The sequence below is a fragment of the Penicillium vulpinum genome (assembly GCF_028829585.1).
Source record: "Penicillium vulpinum strain IBT 29486 chromosome Unknown utg000001l_segment0_segment0, whole genome shotgun sequence".
NCBI classification, from domain to species: domain Eukaryota; kingdom Fungi; phylum Ascomycota; class Eurotiomycetes; order Eurotiales; family Aspergillaceae; genus Penicillium; species Penicillium vulpinum.
The window spans coordinates 3283072-3306009 of NW_026643241.1; the positions used below are offsets into that span (position 1 = coordinate 3283072).

Sequence of the window (22938 nt, forward strand, 5' to 3'; positions counted from 1 at the left end):
TTGAATCTTGCCAAACCCCAATATACCCAACCAACTCGCCCAAGATGCCTCAAGCTCAGCCTGAATTGAAGAAGGTTAGTGCCTTTCCTGAATCCGTGCTCTTTTTGTCTGTCCTGAGATCTCAGCTGACGTCGCGTCTTTTCTGCAGTACATGGAGAAGCGGGTCTTCTGCCAACTGAACGGCAACCGCAAAGTCATTGGTATCCTTCGAGGCTACGATGTATGTCCACACCTATTGACCCAGCTATCTTGATACTGGGATAGCAGCTCCCCCGCCGGAAGAGTGGGAGGACGGCCGTACCGATCAAGCGCAGAATAACTAACAATGCTTTCGCAGGTCTTCATGAACATTGTCCTGGATGAGGCATTCGAGGAGAAGGAAGGCGGAGAGAAGTCTGCCATTGGCATGATTGTACGTTGAATCCTCATCTATAGGTATTGGGAATCCCGCTAACAGATCCTCGTCCCACCAGGTCATCCGCGGTAACTCCGTTGTAATGCTCGAGGCCCTCGAGCGCATTACCGATAAATAAGCCACACATCTACACACACGATCTACGACGTTTCTTTTGATTGAAAGGGCACGCACATAGGCACCACTCTATCACCGAGTGCTGGGAAAAGATCTAATGCTACTGGGAGTTTCTGGGTCGGTTTCCCTCATGGGAACAATCAAAACCTTTTTTTCTGTTCTATTTTTTTTTCTGCTCGTTTGCCAGGGCGCATGTTAGACTACTATGGCTATCCAAATGACCTTTTCACCAGATACTCCTACTCTAGAGATTTACCAGGGGAGATGAACATAGGGCACATTTGGTATTGAAATCGGAAGATAAAGCTGAATCGACATCGCGCCTGGGAGCATGCTTGGATTCCATCCTCTTGCCTGAGTCAATGGCAAAGGCGAGAGATAATAAAGAGATAATGATAAAATACATGTGATACTGGAAACGACATCGTGAGATATTCATGTTGGTCTACCACCGAACTTGATCTTTAGCTTGGGTGTAGACGAGGCAGGAGCTTTCGGAGTTGCGCCTTGCGCAGGAGATGGCCTGGGGATGTGGATTTTGGGGAGAGAGGTAGGAGTTGGAGTTCCTGGAGTCAGGCCAGTCTTGGACTGTTTGAACGTAATACGGGTTGATGAAGGTGGGTGTATGCCTTGATCTTCGCGCTTGCGCTTGGAGGACGGACCCATCCGAGCTTTGGTAGATCGATAGAACCGTAGTTTGCCTTGTCCCTGGTTTTGCACACTCCAATATCGAGGGAGTCTCATCCGCACGAGTTTGGAGGTGCTTGGGTCATAGAGGGTACGGCAAAGGTCAGTGAGTTCGGAGAGCTCCAAGAGACCCATACACGGCGAGTTGCACGCTGCCCACATACATTCCTTCATCAAGGTGTCGCCAGAAAGCTCTCGTTTGAGGGCTTCAATCGCACCAGGAATGGTCTGGCGTCGTGCGATATCGTCTCGGCGGATTTGGGTGGAAGATTCTTGTTCGATAATCAATCCATCGTTTTGGGAGGCTTCGCTTTGTTGGGGACGACCAAAGGCAATCTGTGCTAGGGTCTGACCGAGCAAGCGTAAAGATTGGTGGCGTATCCAGGGCGAAGAATCGGTCGACAACGTGAACATGAGCCATCGAAGAAGCTCTGGGCTCTGTGAAATATCTAGGTCGACCAAGCATTGGAAGGCTTGCATCCGGAGAAGATCATACGTTCCTGCTCGCGTATATGGGATGAAACGCATCAAATCCAGGTCGATCATCTTGGCTTGCATCAATTGCGCCTGGCATTGAAGTGCAGCTCGAGAGTAGAGGTTTTGGAAAGAGCTAGACCATTCGTCCATTCGTCGATAGCGGTCAAACTCGGCAATGGTATCCTTGTCCAGTTGCTCCTCGGCCTGAGCCTCAATGACACGTTCCATATCGAAATGGTCTAATTCCTCATCTGTCCGCGACTCGCCCTTGCCAAGCATCGCATGACATAATGACTTCATCAAGGAGGCGACATAGTAGTTGTCTGAATACTCATTGTTCGAGTTGTCATTGAACTTGAGTTTATCGAAAAGGAATCGCTTCACCCTTAGTGGAGTTTTGCCACTGTTGTCACGGACTTTTGAAATTGCCTCAGGGATGACTTGTTGGAGGATGTAGGCCGCTCGATCAGAGAAATCATTCGAGCGAGTCATGGGCGATCCTGGGAGACAGAAAAGCTCTTGGAAAGCCTTTTCAAGATGATACAGTCCAACCCAATCCACCTCATCCTTAGCGTGTTTTACCAAGGCACGCGCAGCCGTGGTACGTATGCCATGAAAGTATCGACTATCCATGAGTGTGCGAACAAAGATCGTGGAAATCAGAGGGTGCTCTCGTTGAGCAGTCATGTATTGTAGCGACTGGGAATATTAGCATCATGCTTCAACTCGTTGAAAATAGCAATATAACGCACCTCGAGCTGGGCCACGACATCTCGATCTTGCTGAAGTTGTGAGAGATACATGTACCCCGGCATACCGAGAGACAGTTTACAGATCCATTCAAAGTCTGCATCCATTCGGATCCACTCATAGGATTCCTGCCCCATTCGCTCCTCGTCCTCTTTCGTCCAGTCAGCCAAACGCCAAGCCTGTGCCTCTTCTTCTGTCTGAAGCACATCCCCCAGACAGTAGAGTAGAACTTCTTCCTGGACTTCAGCATCGCCTGAGGCGACGGCTCTTTCTCTCTGCTTTTTGTTGCGTTTGAGCCTCTTGTACTTTGTGTTGTATGGAATATCGAACTTCGTCACCCCCTCCTTGATTTCGACGATATGTTCATACGGAGTTCCATCTGCTTCGTGAATCCGGAGGGTCATCGACCCTGTGAAGACCGGCTGAACTGCGCCCGCGTAGACGTGCCGGACCTCCTCCTTCACGTCACGCAAGAAGGAATCCTTATCGAGATCGCGAGGAGGTTGTGGTTCAGATTGGACCTGTCTGATCATCATTTCAACAACGAGTTTCTTCTTGTTGAATCGTTGGGTCGCTTGGAATCGTGGGCATCCCGCGCCATATACCCATTGTTGGAAGAAGACGTCTAATTTCGCGTGTCCCAGGCGCTCACAGGTTCTCTGGAACAGGGTCGTGGTGACAGCTCCATTCGGTATATCACCCATGCGAGAGTTCAAGAAAAGTCGAGAAATTATGCGGGACATTGTAGCCTTGCCACTCGCCTTCGTCAGTCGACGATCAAGAATGAACAGGACTAAAGGCGCTTTCAATGCGACGAAACGATATTCGGAGGGGTCGACCTTAAGGATGTTGCCCATGTCATATATCGAGGGACGCTCGAAATCCAACTCGCAGACTTGGTCAGACATCTGCTTCAACCTGAAACGGTATTCATTGTTTCCGCAAAGCTTTCTCATGAACGTATCTGTAATGTACCATGCCACACCAACTGTCACCCATGTATCCGAGGGCTCGCTGGGAATGATGTTGATTCCAGTCCACTGACATGCCAGACCGTGCACCTGAGCCCGAGTGGAGTCATACATAGGGTCGATCATCTCAGCTGGGAAGAGCAGATGGCTACTGCAGATTGACAAGCATGCAGTGGGAAGGCTATCAGTGGGAAGATCATCGACAAAACACATCTTGTAGCTGCCAAATGGATACGACCCGTATGACAAAGAGAAGAAGTCGATCGCCTGAGCCATAGGGAAACTACTATTCTGAACTTCGTCGGCTCTGCCTGGGAGGCAGAATGCGTGCAACGGAATCGCATTTTGGCCAAGTTGTTCATCCTGGTCACTTTCGCGGAAGTCGGCCAGGTTGACATACTCGAAGGGACCAATGGCGAACCCAATTTGCAAGGCTCCCAATGGTGAATATGACGCGAATGAAACTGTTTTGCGGGTGTGGTCCTTGGGGTCGACAATGTCATCAGTCAAATCGCCAGAGCATACCACGGACATATCAAGGCCCTCGTCGTCCGCAGAAAGTTGACGGGTCTGTGATTTTGGGTGAGATGGAGTTGTTGTATCAGATGCGTCTTGGTTCTTGCTCTTGCGGTCGAAGACATCACCAAGAGAGCTAGGACATGTTATGGAAACCTCCCAGGTACATCGCGAGGATATATCATCCACGCATGGAAACAAGGGACAGCCGATACCAGATTCAAGCGAGTTGGTGGTGTATGCATGGGGATAGCGTCGATCTCCATTTTCGACACCGACAAATTGTAAGCCATCCCGAATATTATCAATAACAAATTCGATGTTGACTGTCAGAGCCGTGAATCGTGGGAGGTTTGCCTCTGGCGCTCTGGCACTAGAAGGGCCATCCACATTTTCGACGGTAGATTGGAGGGCGATTTGATCCTGCGCTTCGGCTGAAGATGGATCTAGTTCATCGATGCGGACGCCCTTTGGAATCGTGATGGGCAGGGTAGGTCTTGGGGGAGTCTGTAAGAGACTATGGATCTTTGGTGTCAATCGCTCGTGGTATTGTACGCCGTAGAGTTGGAGCGACTCGTATTGATTGGTGTATTTTGTTGTTGCAGGCTTGCCGTTAACGCTCAGTTGCTTGACCTCGCCCTGTCGAAAATTCAACCAAATCGTCCCTAGATCTCTGCGACGAGGGTGAATTGTGATTTCCGTCTTTCCTTTGAGACTCTTAGAGGCTAGATCAATCTCAAGTTCGACTTTTTGATGTCCCACACTGAACCCCAGGTCAAACGGGCGTGCCGCAGCACCAACGGGGAGTTCAACAACACCCGGCATCGTGAAGATTCCTCAGTGACGAGATGCGCGGGGAGCGCTTTGTAGACCATCCACCGTCATGTCCAACCAGACTCGAGATATGATTGTATTTTCGAGGACTGAAAGAAATCGAAGCGTACGTCGCGTGGCGCAGATTCGAGCTCCAGATGACAGTGAAATGCGAGGTGGGAGATTACGCGATTATGGTAGACGGTCGAGTATCGCAAGGCGCTGAGGTAGATCGTGTGCGTGAATCAAAGGCTGAAGTGAGGCGCAATTGATGATTTCGAGGGTACAATTAGCGGCAACAATGCGACTCAAATCTGAACAATGCACCAGCAAATCCCTGGTGGTCTCGGTCAAGTCAAGCTTCCCTTGTTCGCGTTCCCGATGCGGAGCAAGGCACGTGATTTCGACCTGAAAACCACTCTCGAAACATTTCCACTTCTCCTTTTCTCCACGTAATCTCAAGGGTCAACATTTGTGTTTAAAGGCATGATTTGATTTGCTGTGCATTTGTCCATCTCACCCACTTGTTTGCCCGCCTCGCTATGAACTGAGGTGTTGGTGTTTACCCCAACTATACTACAACTCCGCGCATAACACGGCCTAATCTTCAAAAATGAGTGCAATCTATCGCATGGTCAAAGGTTGGTGATACGGAGACGGTGGTCATGATATATATACTGTGGCTTATTTGCTAATTCACCTTCGAACCCTACAGAGACCCAAGATAGCCTCTCAGACGAGGACCTCCTACCCCTTAAGTCCTACAAGTATTCGAGTGTCGACAAGTCGTTTATTTCCCAGTATATCTTGAAGCACTACGTATGGCAACCTGAGACCCTGCACGAGTCGCGCGACTTCAGAACGAAGAATTGACTTTCCCCCTGTTTAGTGGAATGCCTTCGTCGAGGTTGTGCCGATGTGGATGGCCCCGAATATGGTGACCCTTCTCGGGTTTATGTGGATCGTGGCCAATATCTTTATAATTGAGATTTTCGTGCCAGATATGGTGGGACCCGTGAGTGTTCCTGTTCCTTCCTCGGTGATTTATTGGAAGTGGCGAGTTAACCAGATATTGCAGGGCCCCGCATGGATTTACTACAGCTTTGCTCTTGGCATGTGGATGTGAGTAACCGGCTACCTACCATATATATGATTCCGACTCACACGAGATAGGTATTCGACCCTCGACAATGTGGATGGTAAACAGGCACGCCGGACCGGGACGTCCAGCGGACTCGGAGAACTTTTTGAGTTTGTACCACTTTCCGAAGAGCCATGGATGGATCACTAATCAGCTACAGTCACGGTATCGACTCTCTGAACTGCACTCTTGCCAGTCTGCTTTCGACCGCCGCAATGGGCTTCGGAGCCACGCATCTTGGTGCTTGGACCGCACTCGTGCCTTGCCTGGCCATGTATTTCTCGACATGGGAGACCTTCCACACCCACACCCTCTACCTCGGCTACTTCAATGGCCCTACCGAGGGCCTTCTCATCGCCATTGGAAGTATGATTGCTTCCGGAATTTGGGGCCCTGGGATATGGTCTCAACCCATTGTGGGGTTCCTTAACTTCCCTCTAATCTTCGGCAACAACTCGATCAAAGACCTGTGGGTCCCCATTCTCCTGGGTGGCTTCTTCCTTGGCCATCTCCCTGGATGTGTTATGAATGTGGCCGAAGCCCGCAAGAAGCAGGGCCTGCCGTTCGCTCCGTTGCTGAAGGAATGGGTGCCGATGATCATCTTCACTTTCTCCAACATTGCCTGGCTGTTCTCGCCTCATTCGGCTATTCTTTCCGACAACCACCTGGTTTTGTTCTGCTGGGTTCTTGCGTTCGTGTTTGGACGCATGACTACCATGATCATTTTGGCCCACCTCCTGAGACAGCCCTTCCCCTACTGGACTGTGATGCAGGCCCCTCTCATCGGTGGCGCGGTCCTCGTCAACTTGCCGATGATCGGCTTACCAGCCATTGCTCCATGGCTGGAACTGCTCTATCTGCGGCTGTACTTCATCTACGCCCTGGTCATCTACATGCACTGGGCGGTCCTCATTATCAACCGCATCACCACTTTCCTCGGCATTAACTGCCTTACTATCCGAAAGGATAAAGGTGTTGCGCGAGATAGAGCTTATCGCGACCTTGGTGAATCGTCCCACCTAGATCGGTCTCACGCTTCGACTGACACATCCAAGACCCATTAACTTAGTACACGCCACTCCATCTTGATGGAAGAATCTACGATCGACACTAGTTTATTTGGGTCATTCGTCCTTTGGCCTTGCGTTTTCCCCTTGGCCGTGCCATAAAAACGCCCTGGGCGGTGCATTGTTTAAATGTTCAACCTCATTGTAATTATGAACATGGCCATTCTTCCTCTACATATGTGTTATGATCTTGATCTGATATGAGATATAACAATCCCGAGTGGATTTTGATGAAACCAAGCATGGAAATTGTACCCTGCTGCATACTTGTACTTACGAGAATATTAATATTTGTGAATAGATGAAAATGAATCAAAATGAAATCCAAGTTCATTAATCTTGAAAGAAGAGTCAATCATACATAGTACAGGTAATTAGAAAAATAACACCAAGACCAACGCTGGCAAAAACATGAAGACAGAGAAAATCACAAAAGCACCGCCATTATAAGATTCAAACCAATTCAGCTTTTCATTTCTTTCCACCAAGTCCGAGAGCATCGGTCAAGCCACCCAGACCGAGTCCATTAATCAACTTGTCCAATCCAAGACTGCCAAGAAGACCACTCAACAATCCACCAAGACCAAGACCATCAAGCAGACGACCAACCAGTCCAAGCACACCAGTAAGCAACAAGCCAACAGCAGCAATGATCTGGAACAATGGCTCAGAGAGCAAACCCCAGAGGGGATTCAACTTCTTCTTGGCATGAGGCATATCAGCGATGCGTCTCTTGCCGTTGTCAATACACTTGACGACCGTCTCAGTCAGCTCCTTGATCATATCGGCAAGCTGGTACTCCTCGGGGGTGGCATCACGGGCAGCAGCGCGGGCCTTGGCTGTCGCGGCAATGCGTCCATCAGGGTCGAGACCGCGGATGGCACCGTTGCACTCTTGCAGAATGCGGCCACCTTCTTCAAGGAGCGGCTTGACGGTTTGAACAAGCTTCTCCTCGTCAAGCTCGTCCTTCGGCGTGCGGTCAGCTTTGTCGCAGGCATCAGTGATCTGCTTGCAGATAGGCTTGACCTTATCAAGAGTCTGGCTCAGGATGGATATCATCTTCTGTGCGAGCTGGCGGTCGTTCTCGGCCTTGGCCGCGGCCTCCTGCTCTTCGGGAGTAGGTCCCTCCTCTTCCTCCTCCTCGGGCTCTTCGGGCTCTTCGGGCTCTTCAGGCTCAGGCTCGGGGATGTTCTCGAGCAAGGTGCATTCGCCGATCTTATTGCCATCGTTGTCAACAACATAGCCGTTGTCGTCGATAACCTTTCCGATAAGCGTGGCCAGGTTACCCGAAGTCAGCTTGCCAATGAGGTTGCCGTCTGCATCGCGGACTTCGCCCTCTTTGTTGACCTTGCGTCCAGACATGGGGTTCACTTCGCGCTTCTTCTCCTCGGGCTCCCAGCGCTCAGCCTTACCGATGGTGTTGCCGTTCTTGTCGGAGACATCGCCATCCTCGTCAACCTTGCGGCCGAGAAGGCGCTTGGCGTCACCTTCGATCAGACGTCCGATGATCTTCTCACCGTCAAGGACGACTCCGTCCTTTCCGACGACAGCATTGTCAAAGCCGAAGAATGGTCCTTCCGCCTTATTCTGCTCGGCGCCGGGGATGAGCTCGGCGCGTCCAACGACCTTGCCATTGTCACCCCAGATTTGGCCCTTGCCGTCGACCTTGCATCCAGCAAGGCGCTTGTCACCTTCGACGATGCGTCCGACGACGGCACCAGTAGCGGGGTCAACAACGTTGCCAGACTTATTGACAACCTTGCCCTCGAGGATAGAGAGGTCCTCCTCGACAGGTTCCTCCTCTTGGGGAGGCTCGTAGGGCTCAGCACGGCCCTTGACATTGCCGTACTTGTCGGTGATCTCGCCATCCTCGTCGACAGCACGACCACGCAGCTTCTTGGGGTCACCTTCGACAAGCTGACCAACAATGGATCCTTCATCATCCTCGACGAATCCGTCCTTGGTTACAAAGAGACTCTCCATACCAGCGAACGGACCCTCGGGCTTGCTTTCGATCTCATCCTCAGGAATGAGCTCGACACGGCCAATGACCTTCTTTCCGTCGTAGATCTCGCCGTCCTCGATCTTCTTGCCAGCAAGCTCCTTAGGATTGCCCTCAACAACACGGGCAATCGGGTACCCCTCGGGTCCGATGACATAGCCAGCCTTGTTGCAGGTAAGACCATTGATAGCAGAGAAATCAGGACCAGCCTCTTCCTCAGCCTCGGGCTCTTCCTCCTCGGGTTCGAGGCGCTCAGCGCGTCCGATGACGTTACCCTTGCGGTCGAGGATTTCACCATCCTCATCGACGCCACGACCGCTCAGTTTCTTCGCATCGCCTTCAACAAGACGGCCAACGCGAGTAGAGTTCTCGTCCTCAACAAAGCCGTCTTCGGTGACGACAAGACCCTCTAGACCGGAGAAGGGGCCTTCCTCGCCTTCATCCTCCTCCATGGGTAGCGCCTTCGCTTGACCAATCACATTGCCGCGATTGTCCCAGAACTGGCCCTTGTCGTCGAGTGTTACGCCGAGCTTAGCCAGTTTCTTAGGGTCTCCTTCAGTGAGTTCGCCAACGGGCTTACCGGTGGCTTGGTTGATGATGTAGCCGCGCTTGTTGCAGACCATGCCTTCGAGAGTCTTGATGTCGGGGGTCCGTGCCGCAAGTTCCTCGGCGGTCTCCTCGGCGTCTTCAGCCGCATCTTCCGCGGTGTCCTTGACCTCTTCCGCGGTGTCATCGGCGGTATCTTGGGAGTCGTCGACAACACCTTCCACGGCGTCAGTAGCGTCCTCGGCGTCAGTAGCGTCCTCGGCGTCTGGGGCAACACCTTCGGCGGTATCCTTGGCACCTTCGACGTTGTCATCGAGAGCCTCCGTAGCGTCTTCGGCGTCGGAGGCGGCGTCGGAGACAGCATCTTCGGCAGTAGACTTGGCACCTTCGACATTGTCTTCGAGGTCGATCTTGCTCTTGCCATCCTCGGCAGTGGACTTAGCACCGTCAACGGTGCCATCCACGGCATCGGCGGCATCTTCGACGTCGGAGGCGGCGTCTGAGGCGGCGTCGGAGACAGCATCTTCGGCAGTAGACTTAGCCTTGTCGGCAGTTCCTTCGACATCGGGAACATCGTCCTCGACCTCATCGGCGACGCCATCCACAGTCTTGGCCTGAGTGGCGGATAGACCATCCTCAGCATCTTCGTATTGATCCTCCAGGTCGTCCTTAGCGTCATCGACCTTGGAAGTGGCATCGCCAGCGGCACCTTCGATGGCCTTCTTCTGCTCCTCAACAGGAATCAGATCAACGCGGCCAATGGCATCGCCCTCTTCATCGACGATCTCACCATCCTCATTGAGGGTATACCCAATAAGATCCTCTGGGTCACCCTCAACAATACGGCCAACGATCTGACCAGCAGCGTTCTTGATAACGCCGCCATCAGAAACAGGAAGTCCTTCAAGCTGAGCGAGATCCGTAACAACATTGTCGAGATCAACCTCTCCAAGGTCCTCCTGTGCGTTATCAGCGGCATCCTCGGCGGCATGTTTAGCCTGGTCGGCTACCTCATGCAGGATATCAACGCGACCAATCAAGTCACCATCCTCGTCGACAATCTCTCCATCATCGCCGACAACCTGCCCGACAAGATCCTCAGCATCTCCCTCAACAACCTTGCCAATGGGGTTTCCGTCTTGTCCGAGGATATTTCCGCCCTCGGCGACCTCAAGACCCTTCAATGCAGAAAGGTCAAAAGGCACGGGCAGGTTATCGATGGCAGTCTGGGCGGTATCTTTGGCGCCATTCGCGACACTCTCGGTGCTTTTCTGCGCTGTCTCATTTGTCTTTCCGGCAATGTTCTTAGCCTTGCTGGTCAAACCGGAGGCGCTGCGGCCGAGGGGGGGCAGCGGAGCCAGAGGCGGAAGGCACCTGGGAGGCGGCGTCGTCGGGTGGGGAGACGGGGCGACGTTGTTCGGAGCGCTTCTTTGACTTCGGGGAGGGTGTCTCGGGGATCGATTGCTCTTCGATGTCGTCGTCGAGTGGTTCGGGGGCTTTCTGGGAGAGTTTGCGAGGGGTGGCCTTCTTTGCGGGCTTGGGGCTTGCGGCGGCAGTACTAGGCTTGCTGGCTGCGCTGGAGGCAGAAGTTTTGCGAGTTTTGGCGGGAGTTCCGGCCTTGGAACCCAACTTGGGGGGTGCTTTGCTCACGGCTGGGGAGGACATGGCTGTTTTCGTTCGTGTTTCGATGTTTGAGATTGTTGTTGGTATAGAGAATCAAAATCCAGTCTGATAATTGCAAATTGAAAGCAATGCAGTTGTTTCCGTTAAAGAGTCGTGGGTATACTTCGTAAAAACGTATGCGTGTGGAATGATAATGTACAAATCCCGAGAATAGGCTATAGTTCGGGATGATAAGTGGTAGATTCTAGATTGGTAGAAATATAGCAGGTTTGAATGATCAAAATAATAATATGATGAACCTCTACAGCAGATTAAGATGTTTATATAAAGACTGCAAAGATTCTGATATCATCAAACCAAGTATACTATCCCAACTGTAACCAGGTACAATACCTGCAGAGCACTGCAGAGCATACTACGTCATGGGCCATTGATATCATAATGGCCTTTTGTTATTATTATTTTCTGTTTTAAATCCCTGCTCGGGGGATCGTCATGGAGTTAATCTATACATATAACATCGTATGCACGGTGCAGCGGCTAGGACCTGGTAGGGCGATAGGTAGCATCATCGGCATCATGCAGTGGGTCGATTTGACCTGCCAAGCGGAGGATTTGTTTGGGAAATGGTTGATCCATACAATATTGCAGGGTGGACGCACGAATCAGAGGGCTGTAACTGGGATATGGGGGGCAATGTGGCTAAATCGGGGTGTAGAAGAAGATTGAGCTCTGTGCTGCTTCAACACGGGAGTTTGACTGTACAACTCAGAGGCACCGATAGTCTATAGTAACACGCGTCTATTGAATTATAGATATTTTATTGCACGATAGCACCTTGTCCGAGAGGAAGTGGGATATTCTTCCTATATTTTATGTTCCTGGCAGTCCCAAGGTTCTAGGCTTTCCGGACAATTAACATACAAAAAGCAAGCTGATTGGTCGAATGTCTAGATATTACCCTGGATGCTCCCCGCAGCCACGCTATGGTAAACGTGGGAAATGAACAAATCAGAGATCTATCAGAGAGGCGATATTGTCCAAATTTGCTTGAAATTTGCCTCCCGGAGGTACCTGTCAATTCTGTCAATGCCTGTCATTGTCCCTGTTTTGTGGAAAAAAGAAATGAAAGAAGCATCCTGGTTCGCCGGCTCTAGTTTTTTTTTCCCTGTACCCCGAATCATCATTACATCAGAAATTTGTGTGAAAACTCTTGAACAGTGCATTCTACTTAATGTTTCTCCACGTGAACAGTTACGATATAGGAAGCATTTACCGCACGCAATACAATATAAGCATCTTGTTCAACAAATGACGTTTTCACCTACGATATTTGTGTAACAATTCATGAAATGTATATTCAGATAGAAATAATAGTAACAAGCAAAACTGGGCTACGGTTCAGGTCCTGTCAGACATGGGAGTGTCAAGAGAGGGCAGTATGAGATCATATTAATCTATTTGGGTGGAGAGTTCAGCCACACAACTCATTTTCTGATATCATAGTCCGAATTCAAGGAATATTCTTATTTTTCTTGTCAATCTTTCATATTCTATATTCTCAAAAAGAAATATTTAATTGCAGTAGCAATATATACAATATGTACAATATGTACAATATGTACAACATAGTCGTGTAACAGGTCAGTGGAAATTCCCCGATTATCAACTCCAGAAATCAAGATTTGCCTCTACCTCTTGGCAGCTTGTGTAATCTCTTGGGGGATCAGCTCTATATTGTATGATCATATTGCACTACATAGAATATAGCACATGGGACCTGGATCTATATATCGCATGATATAGTATGATATAGTTATTCGTTGCTCTCATCTAAGCGTGGTACTCCACCCCGTCGTTATATATTTGTGTAGATGACCCTTGCGAAATATAAAACAAGTATTAATATTCACTCATTCAGTTTTGAAATTAATCTAGACTTGACTTCCAATCAAGATCGATCGGAGTTTGACTCCTCGTCGTTGCCAACCCAATTAGGAAAAATTTGGTGATGTTCGCCACTGTTGAATACTACCCAAGTCGGATAAGATCAACTACAACATACAATATATGTTGTACACATATTTTGAAATCGAATAACTTAATAGTTGTGAATAAAGAACTCTATACAAAAAAAATTATCAAGTCATCACCAAGTATCACTTGTTTGCATTCAATTCCCCTTCCACATCTATCTCCATCTCTTCTCGCGTCAGTGTTGTCCATTGTAGCATCAATTCTTCCAGTTCCCGATCCACTGTTTTGATATGAGAGAAAGCTGGAGGTGGATTATTTGTAGCTATGGGATTTGACACGGCTTCCTCATATTTGTTAGTCTGCTGAGGTGTGGGGTTCATATACCACGGGTTCTGCATATACTGCGGTACGCCGCCGTGGTTGCCTTGAATTTGGGGTTGGACTGGGTACTGATAGCCATCGATAGCGGCTTTAAGGTGAAATGGTCTCTTATGTATGTCAGACTCGGTCTTGTCGACTTTCTTGTACTGTTTTCCGACGAAAAAAGAACTAGTTGCATTGAAAAACCGGGTAACTCGACGCCTCCCGAGATCAGGTGAATGACTGTTATGATGATGATGATGTGTCGGTGAGGTATCGATTAAACTGTCATCGGCTTTAATGATGGTATCCGGTATACATTGTTCGTCTAGTTCTGCAGCTTGTGCTTCTGCGACACCATTGGGAGAAAGCCGCTCTGGGTGGTATTGCTGTTGTGTATTGGGCTTAGGAAGACAAGATTCTCTGAAGTTGAAAAAGGGGTCATGAAGATCCCGAGTTGCAGAATGCCCGTGGGTGTGTTGGAAAAGAGACACTTCCATCGAGTGCACATTTGCGACTCCATTCCTGATCCTGAGCACCCGGCTCTTTTCTAAGCTATGGTGGCACGCGTCGATCTCGCTGAGCAGCCTTCTGACAAGAGTCAAATACTCTTTAACTTCGGTCAGAGAAGGATCCGGTGGTAAAGGAGGCTGCGGCTCTATGCTTAAAGCTCTGGTAGTCCCCTGCAGGGGTTCGTCTACTTTCAAGACGACCGTGGACGCAGGGCGACTTAATTGGTGAAATGTAGTGTCCTTCTCTTTCTTTTCTTCGAGAAGGCGTTGAATTAAATTTTGCTGATCGGTGAGTGGGGCTTTGGCACCCCTCCTGCTGATTGTCAGTATATATATGTTTCAACATACTTGCGAAGCTGCCCTGCATACATAAGAACATTTAGCATTAGCAACATGGTAGACTTCAGTCTCTCCAGATTACTCTTCAGCAAATCGAGATATGGGCCTTGGAATCCTAGTGTGATATTTTGAACCCCGCGAAGAAGTCGATTCGTTCCTTTTTCTTGGTCATGCTTCTCAATTTCACTATCGATTTCCTCGAAGATTGCCCTGCATTCTTTCAAGACATCTTGAGTAGTGCTGAAAGCCCCAGGCGAACAAATTTTCGTCTGGGAATCCTGATCAAGGGCTTTGCCAAGTTCGCGAAGAACACTGCAAGTAAGAGACACGTCACTAGATAGACTTCGCATAGAGTCATTGGCATTTTTGACAGTGCGGTAGAAAGAGCAGAGCTTGACTGATATTTTGGCGCCGAGGTCTGCGATTTGAACTATGCTCGCGACGATCCCAACGATTTCAAGACCAGAAATCGTGCCACGGAAGAAGACTTGAAATCTGGTGTAGCTCGAGTCACATTCCTAGGATGGTCAAGTCAATGAAGCGGAGAGTCTTTAGCTGACAGTGGCATATCGCGTGGGCGCAGTCAATGGCTTGGCGCGAGGCGGTGCATTCATGCTATCCATTGCTTACAAGGTTGTTTGCACACAAAAATAGATACCTGGTCGACGGGACAAGTGTGAATTTGAATGAGTTATTCGAGGTTATCGACCAGCTATTTAACAAATAGGATCAAGAGTCGGCAACAATCAAGCCCGAATGAAGGTAAGACGAATGCTGAACATTGAAGGGTCCTAAGTGGTCAGGAGCAACGGGGTCGGGTGGCTGTGCAAGTTATATAATCGGGGTCTGTGGGGTCATGGATACTGTAGGTAGGGTAGTGAAGGCTACCGATCGGCATTTGTTCCCTTTTTTTTTTTTTTTTCTTTATGAGGAGGCCTTTTTGATTATCCGGCCGAGACAAGAACAGCCTTGAGACCTAGTTTAGTCGTCTAGCCATGAATCTTCCAAGGTTCTCCTGTAGGACCGCCCCCTTGCAGTATGCAGTGCCCTGACCTCTCCAATCGTATTCTTCCGAAGACATCCCGATTTAGCGATATTGCCCAAACGTCTAGGCTATAATTTGTCAGACAAGAAAGTGACAGCCTCACTAGGCCATAAGCAGATGCCTTGGTTTTTGCTATGGTCTAGCAGTTGGGCTGTATAACATAATTCTTTATTTTCCCCCGGTCTTTGTACAAAAATTCCCCCACTATCCAAAACTAGAAGTAGGCCTCATTGGTACATCTTCACGATCTGTATGTATAAAGTATCCGATGAGGCAGGACATGGTCGCCAATATTCGCAAGCTAATTGTGTCTCTTGGTGGCTCCACTCAGATAGCGGATCTAAATTCCCCTGTTTCTACTCCGTACGATGTACCCCGTAACTACACCGTACATATGTTGTATAGACTACGGGATTCGTGCAATATAGTCACCCGTTCGCGTTAGCGATGATCAGCCACGTTTTAGTTTTTGAAATTGATATTGGCTATACCTCACTAAACTACTCCGTATAGTGGAGTGAAATTGCCGGGAAAGTCTTCTTACATACAGATTGAGATGTAGAGATGCATGGCTGATGTGACAGTAGGATAGGAGGGGAGCACTGCTGGGGAAATATCTCATCTGAGAAGGAATCTCCGTCACTGTGCGAGGTGTGAGTGTGGCAAGTTAGTAAGATAGGGACCATTCTGTAGATCGACAAAAACTGCCGAGAGAGATGGACAGGAGGCAAGATCAATTCCGGGGATGTGTCGTATCGGGCTGAGACACAGTGCCTGGTCAGCCCTGGAGCTATCCAAATAACTACTGAGTAAACCGGCCCAAACTGGATGCATACATGAAAGAAAAATAACCCAAACAGGAAACACACCGCGAGCTATCGTGTACCTATTTTCAAGTTAACTCAAATTTTCTTTGTTCGACCACGCCTAGAGCTTGGCAGATTTCCTGATCCGCCCCTTGCTTCCTAGTTGGGATAGATCAATCATATTCGGACCAAGATGGGAAACTGAATTCTACGGCCATACAACATGTGTATGTGCCCATGTGACTTTTGATACCGAAACTTGCCGACAGCCCTGTGCATGGTTCCGTATGCTCCGTATGGTCCTCACCAGGGAGGCGACATCACGAGTGCTGCAAATTGCATCTGCGGTAGCATCAAATGATCCATAATTATGCACTCCATCGAGTCAGAGATCTAACTATTCGACCTTGGTGAGCTTGTATTTCTACTTGAAACATACGAAATAGCTATCCATTTTTCGCCAACAGCATCCATGCATACAATAACAAATTGGCTGTCCAATCACAAATTCATCGCCACATGTCTCACCGCCACTTTTGTGTGATCTATATGCAGGTTGAATGTGGCTTATCACATCACACGAGCCGCAAGGCCAAAAGTCCGGCCTGGCCTATTACACTACATACTGCATATGCTCGTGCCTAGCAAATCGTGGCGCCTGCAGGGTAGTAAAGAAAGTGGAGACAACTCAATCGAATACCTTAAACGCCCTATCTATATTGAGCCCAAAAACAACTCGGCTAATCAGTTATCTATTCTACCTTTGCCTGATACCTTTTAGACGATGCGCACCATTTCAGGTGTGTGTCTGCAAAGGCAAGAATTGCAGTCTCAAGAATCGCCTCGTGGGAATCCCCATTCAAGGAAGCGTATAGTCCTTCATGCATCTCCACTGCATCTGAGACACAAAGATTGTGGATACCACACACATCCTGAATAGTCCTGGGTAATAGCTTATTCATGTGATCCACATCCATCCCCGCTTGCTCCTTTAATGACACCAAGACTGCATTCATGGTCTCGCCATTCCGACGATCTTTCTCCAGGCCAACAAGGTCGTTCTGCAGCCCTAGGATAAGACTAATTCGATTCTGGAGATCTCGCAACTTGGAGAGATATTCCCTCTCGATTGGTTGGTGCAGTGTACGGATCAGGGTGAAGAATGGATGAATCCCCATCGTCTTACCACGGAATTGCAGATAGGTTTCCAGGTTGTTGGGCAAAATGCCCTGACGAAATAGGAGCTCTTCAAGCAGGCCCTCACACATATCGCATATATCATTGCTGAGCTCGCGCGCAGTGCTTTCACAGAGTTCAAGTTTCTGAACGCAATATTCTTGGAAGAAGCAAAGGATTGACGCGACCTTGTTTGTCAAAGAGACTATCCATAGGGGTCAACTTCACTGCTGGTAATGTTTCCGCTGCTGATCTTGATATACATACCATTTGCCTTTTTTCCTTGCAGTTTCAAGATTGCCTCTTTCAAAGCAAGTGCAGCGGCAGCTGGGGTCATTTCTTCAAGTATGTCATCTGCCGCGCAGTTTGCAGCCAGCCACGCAGTCATGCATATGCGGATGCTCTCCGATCGAACGTCGGGGAAAAGGAGGTTAATTGCAGCAGCTTCTGCAAAACATCTCTCATAAAAGTCCTTGGTATGTCCAGCTTTCTCCGGTTGGATGGAAGACTTGAAATTAGCGTGAGAATAGATGACAGCCGATGGAGGGGCTGGATTGATAGGAACTATGTCGTAATGAGGAATCTTGAGCTACATTCAACTTATTTAGTTGGGGATTCAATGAAGATGCAGATATAGTTTGGCTAACCTGGAGGGATACATCGCGTATTCCCAGGGGTATTTCACATGATTTGATAACAGGCTGTTCGTTGAGGCGCTTATAATCGGGTATATGGCCTGCTACCCTAATTGGAAGGTAAATTCGACCATTAGGAGAGGCGATCCCATGGTGCTGTGGAAAGGTATAATCGCATGTAGCCATTTTCAATTTGCAAGTTTGGATAATGGGGGAATACCCAACGACGATTGACCCAGTTTATATATCCACTCGAGCTTAGCACGGATACCACGGACAGTCTCCTCTGAGAACCTTTTTAACAGCCAAGACACTTTCTTTGTTCATGACGTTACTCCTGTTTTTGGGGTGCACGTGGAAAAATTCCCTCATTTATTTCTCGTAGTATGATAGGTCATATGGTCGACTAGTTCGCCCGAGTTAGAACTAACGGTTTCTCGGGAGAAGCTATAGACGCATGGATACTGGTTCGCATCCCCATGCGAAGAAAATCTTCCCTTCCTCGGACGAAACTAGCTCCGATGGGTCGAAGTCCACACCGCATAGAACTTCTAGGTGCGGGGCGCTTGGAAGGCGTCCATGCACACGTCCATACGTGGCAAGACGGATGGCGGGTTAGGTCGGGTACTTTTCCCCACTTGGTGTGGGCCAGTCTAGATGAAGCAAGAGATACATACATTGGATTATTATGCTAGTATGCAGTATTTTATGCGCTTGTATCAGGGGTCTTCTAGAAGCCTAGGGGATATCAGAGACGACTGTCCAAGCACCGGTCATACGACGCCAATGTAACCCCATAAGGATATACAAGCCTGCTGATCAGTATAGACAAAATCTGGGAATTAATCGGGGACCGAAGGATGTGGATATCCGGTCGTCCACGGGAGGACGTGCGTTTCAAGCTTGGAATGCTCAAATTTGCTATTGACGGAAAAGAAAAAGCAAAAGTTGCTCATTATTAGCTTCAATAGATAGCTGCGAGTGGTAGCCAATCGATGTTGAAAATACGGAGTACTGATCAAACATCCTATCTAGGTATGATGTACGCCACAGATTACAAATTAAAATAGGCGAGAGACGGTTAATATGAAACATGTGCAGCATTAGCGAAAGTAATACCGGAGCCAAGCGCCGAAATCTCCAGGGGGATCGAGGCCGATAGTTATGAAGCATAATAGTTGCATATTATTTCTCTTGCTACAACATGGGCCTTGATCGCTCTCTTCAGTCAACGCCATTAACGATTTTCGTTCTATAGACTGATCATACTCATCAACATATGTAAGTTTCAGGGGAGTGGTGAATTTCAAAATGGGTAAACAGTATGAAAATGTTCCGTCGCCTAATATTTCCATGAAAGCTTCTCGGTTCCTTATCGGTTGGTATTATTGTGTAGACAAAAATTCAGGGCGTACGGAGTAGAGTAATGGCCAAATTCAGTATGAGGTGAGATAGATTCCGAGACCTTGGTTCTATCAATTTTAACCTTCGTCACAACCTGACACCTCTGTGTTGGTACATAGTACATATGTATGCATTAAATAATTGGTGGCGATTCGCATGCATGTCTGCCTAAAATGTCAGGCCTTCATGATTTTATACAACTACGTGTATTCCAATTCACTTGTTTCTCGATCTATATATCAAAAAAGAACTTCATTTCAACTATTATACTATTTAATTCAAGCTAAATCTCTACTCAGATACCCCTCGAATGATTTTCCACCCCACCTTGGCGAATATAAACAGTGAATATAGTGCCGGGATCTAGTTCCTCTTAAGCGGGCCCAAGTGGATCACAAGAAACCCTTCAGCGATCCTTCGGGTAGTTTTGGCCTGAGCCGTCATTTTTGGCCCCAACTGTCGAAAGTAGACCTCTTGGCTGACCTTTTTAGGAATTTGATCTCCACAAATATATTCAGGACCCCGCGATAGTTTGGGGGCGCTTTATGTCCCTGAGCTGACCCCTCCTATATTACATCCCCCCCCCCCCCTGTTAATCATTTCTTCACATTGTAAAAAGGACCTGTAATGACGAGGAGGCTGCTGATGCATACTTAAATACTCCTGTCGAAGTAGCCTAGAATCGTGGCAACTTAGTGACAGGTCCACACCCAGTGGAAGGCTCAACATCCATGCATATGTAGGGCTTACGGGCTAGATCCTATTAGCGAGCCAAATCTTCCGTACTTCCGGATTTAGAGCGATATAACAAGATAAGACCTAATAATAGAATTCCTACCTAAAGACTAGTTCTTACTATCTCAATACAAGAGAGAACTGAGGTCGCAAGAAAATATATTCAGAGTTACTCTGCTTTAGAATAGATGATAGTCTCACATAACACTCCTCATCAGAGCATTATCTCAGGAAGATCACATTAGACATCAAGACAGTAAAGAATTTCTCAGTCATCAAATCATATTTGCCTCAGGCTGGCTATAAATTACATTCATCCTCTTATGTACACTTCTATCCTAACGTCGATTGAGGGTGAACATTCTACCTGGAAAACTACATCCGTGAAAATAAGACCGAAGATATGATTCCTATACTATATGGTACATGACCTCATAGGTAGAAATTTAGCACATAATTAGGCACATTCACAGCTTGACCAATCGGGACTTCGGAGCCTCCGGTTAGACTACCTATGTACCCACCAGAAGGTTTATTTCTAGATAAATGTTCTCGAATAAAGACATCGAAATCGTCTTCCGGTGATTGTTGTTATGAGGAATGTCCAGGTGCCCCAACCGCGAGCTCGTCTATGCCTTAGCGGAGCCAAGTCATGTTTACCCATACGCAGCCTAACCTGGGAATGCTCGATTTCCATGAATGTACTAGGTTACTGTGATGGGTTACTGTGGAAGATATAGCGGTACGTTGGGCAATGGGGAATTGATGGATTGAGAAGTGAAAACCTTGGGATTCTGGCAATATTTGCGCGTTTACTAGGCGTGGAGTATGGCTGTGATGCGTCGCACAAGCATCAATTGACGAGGTCCAAGAAGTGAGAAAAGACATATTCTGTCGATGTATTCAAACTCTCCCGTGATGTATACTAATGTAACTATATAACTATCGTCTAGACTCGAGGATTTCATATCGTATCGAGTAGTGGATAGGCTCCGCCAAATGCATTCAAGTAGCGCTAATATTCGGAGCAAAAAGAAAAATCACGCGCAACCTCAGGATTACCATGACTAGCAATATCACCCAAGCGTGCGGTCTGAGCTGGGCAGGAGGAGGCGAAATGCATCATCTAGGCAAATGAATTTGATTTAATTAGTAACCTGATTGAGAAGAGAAGAAAATTTGAATAGTGCCAATTGCCAAAAAAAAAAAATAGCGTGACATTTGATAGCATCGCTGAGCTCGCTCTGCAATTTCGGCCGTCGCATCAAAAAGGTCGACAATGAATCGTGGAGTTCCTAGTCATGATCAAAGTTGGGCTCCGCTTTACCAGGGCCAACATAACTCGGGAGATTCTCCACATCCTGGAGATCAACCGCTTGCTTGGCACCATGTCGCTGATACTGTGATCGGATCTTCTCTCGTATTATCCATTCAGCGCTGAAAGCTTGACGGGGTACCTGTTGATGTTTTGTGTCACCCGAATAGCCACTTGAAGATCATACTGAGGTCTGATCGGCCAGCTTCGCTGATCAAACACCTCGAGCTCGACAAGACGTATTTGGCCTCTAGGCAATCGGAGTTTGTACCCGGGACGATGTGTCCGAACTGTGTCCGAACTGGTTTACTGCGCCGAAATTGGAAGGAAAGGAAGCTATGAGTTTGTCAGTCAGGATGTAGGCTGTAATAGATCGATCGTCGACACGGATCACCAGACCCACATCCTCTGTAGCTCGTCAGGTGCCATAAGGCACACAGCAGCGCCACCCATGATGGCATAACCAATCTGCAACGAGCCTAGCCGTTGCGCAATTGTTACAACAACCTGTTCCAAATGTTTCTGTTAGAGCATAGGCATATAGAAAGCCTTGTCTATATTTTGGTGAAATTTTCAGTGACAACATGAGGAGAATGCGCCTCTTACTACCTTTTGAGTATGGCAAATCGGTGGAGTAAACACAGAAGCAAGACTAATGGACGTATGTCGTGAAGCAAGATGCAATATTGAGTTTTAGTATCACGGGGGAGGCCTTAGCCTCAGGATCATATGCGATTGCCGCTTTGTAGCCACGGGTTGCTTTGACAATTTGTTGGTACGGCGGTTGACATGACAAAAATTGAATAACGACCGAACATCTACTAGGGAACATGTCTCAAAGACAAGCTTAAGCGGCAAGAGCTGAAGATTTCCCAAAGTCGAGGTAGTGACATGGATGGTTTGAAGCAGCAAGCTGCGGACTTGATCATTGTCACATTGTCACACTCGTAAGATGTCTCTGCCTTGGCCTAGTTTTATAGCTATATACAAGTCAGCGGGTGGTTTCATGGTGCTTGGCGTAGTTTTGAAAAGTTTATTGACAAGTCTTGCGTTGATATGTCTCCGAAAGAAAGAACGGCGATAGTCACTGGTCTTGATAGTAACGATCGGGTTTAGTTTTTCCAATTCCCGTAAACATAAGGAAATAGGTTTTATCAACCTAAATCGACTCTGACGACATCAATACCCTTGCAGGTCTCCCAAGTCTTGTTCATTCTCCCTGAAATCAGTTCGTAACGAATCTATTCCGGAGCTCATCTTACAGTGTCATGGCTGCCAATTGCACGTTATAGTCTCACATCTCTAGGAGGGAATCTCGCTCTAATTGATCATCTACTACGAAGTAGACTTCTATATATTTTGATACATTCGCCGGACCCTGATTCTTGTTTGCATACGAGGTAGCATTCAGAATATGGCGGCCTCCATACTGTTCTAAAATTTGTGCCTATATTCATGCTTCGTACCGTACGGATTATTTCCCCTCCAATTCAATAGCCAAATGTTGTT

General features: G+C 48.0%; 7 protein-coding genes across 7 annotated transcripts; 2 read left to right on the top strand and 5 right to left on the bottom strand.

Moving 5' to 3' along the window:
* Positions 1 to 44: 44 nt before the first annotated feature.
* On the top strand, positions 45 to 533 carry N7479_001186 (putative small nuclear ribonucleoprotein SmG; the record flags this gene model as incomplete). Its single annotated transcript, XM_057248883.1, has 4 exons — positions 45 to 74; positions 149 to 220; positions 338 to 412; positions 474 to 533. 4 exons carry the CDS (start codon positions 45 to 47, stop codon positions 531 to 533), a joined length of 237 nt encoding a protein of 78 aa, XP_057113315.1.
* Positions 534 to 967: 434 nt separating this feature from the next.
* Positions 968 to 4758, bottom strand: N7479_001187 (transcription initiation factor TFIID subunit TAF2; the record flags this gene model as incomplete). Its single annotated transcript, XM_057248884.1, has 2 exons — positions 968 to 2395; positions 2449 to 4758. 2 exons carry the CDS (start codon positions 4756 to 4758, stop codon positions 968 to 970), a joined length of 3738 nt encoding a protein of 1245 aa, XP_057113316.1.
* Positions 4759 to 5359: 601 nt separating this feature from the next.
* Positions 5360 to 6951, top strand: N7479_001188 (uncharacterized protein; the record flags this gene model as incomplete). The annotated part of the gene is made up of 6 exons (XM_057248885.1): positions 5360 to 5387; positions 5462 to 5565; positions 5636 to 5761; positions 5825 to 5868; positions 5920 to 5997; positions 6048 to 6951. 6 exons carry the CDS (start codon positions 5360 to 5362, stop codon positions 6949 to 6951), a joined length of 1284 nt encoding a protein of 427 aa, XP_057113317.1.
* A 474-nt stretch (positions 6952 to 7425) lies between these two features.
* N7479_001189 (LEA domain protein) lies at positions 7426 to 11167 on the bottom strand (the record flags this gene model as incomplete). The annotated part of the gene is given in 2 exon segments (XM_057248886.1): positions 7426 to 10816; positions 10827 to 11167. The coding sequence occupies 2 exon segments, from the start codon at positions 11165 to 11167 to the stop codon at positions 7426 to 7428; spliced, it is 3732 nt and encodes a 1243-aa protein (XP_057113318.1).
* Positions 11168 to 13284: 2117 nt separating this feature from the next.
* N7479_001190 (uncharacterized protein) lies at positions 13285 to 14936 on the bottom strand (the record flags this gene model as incomplete). The annotated part of the gene is made up of 3 exons (XM_057248887.1): positions 13285 to 14287; positions 14323 to 14831; positions 14874 to 14936. The coding sequence occupies 3 exons, from the start codon at positions 14934 to 14936 to the stop codon at positions 13285 to 13287; spliced, it is 1575 nt and encodes a 524-aa protein (XP_057113319.1).
* Positions 14937 to 16916: 1980 nt separating this feature from the next.
* Positions 16917 to 18161, bottom strand: N7479_001191 (terpene synthase family protein; the record flags this gene model as incomplete). Its single annotated transcript, XM_057248888.1, has 3 exons — positions 16917 to 17545; positions 17608 to 17929; positions 17988 to 18161. The coding sequence occupies 3 exons, from the start codon at positions 18159 to 18161 to the stop codon at positions 16917 to 16919; spliced, it is 1125 nt and encodes a 374-aa protein (XP_057113320.1).
* A 3248-nt stretch (positions 18162 to 21409) lies between these two features.
* Positions 21410 to 21882, bottom strand: N7479_001192 (uncharacterized protein; the record flags this gene model as incomplete). Its single annotated transcript, XM_057248889.1, has 3 exons — positions 21410 to 21571; positions 21592 to 21730; positions 21833 to 21882. 3 exons carry the CDS (start codon positions 21880 to 21882, stop codon positions 21410 to 21412), a joined length of 351 nt encoding a protein of 116 aa, XP_057113321.1.
* Positions 21883 to 22938: the final 1056 nt, after the last annotated feature.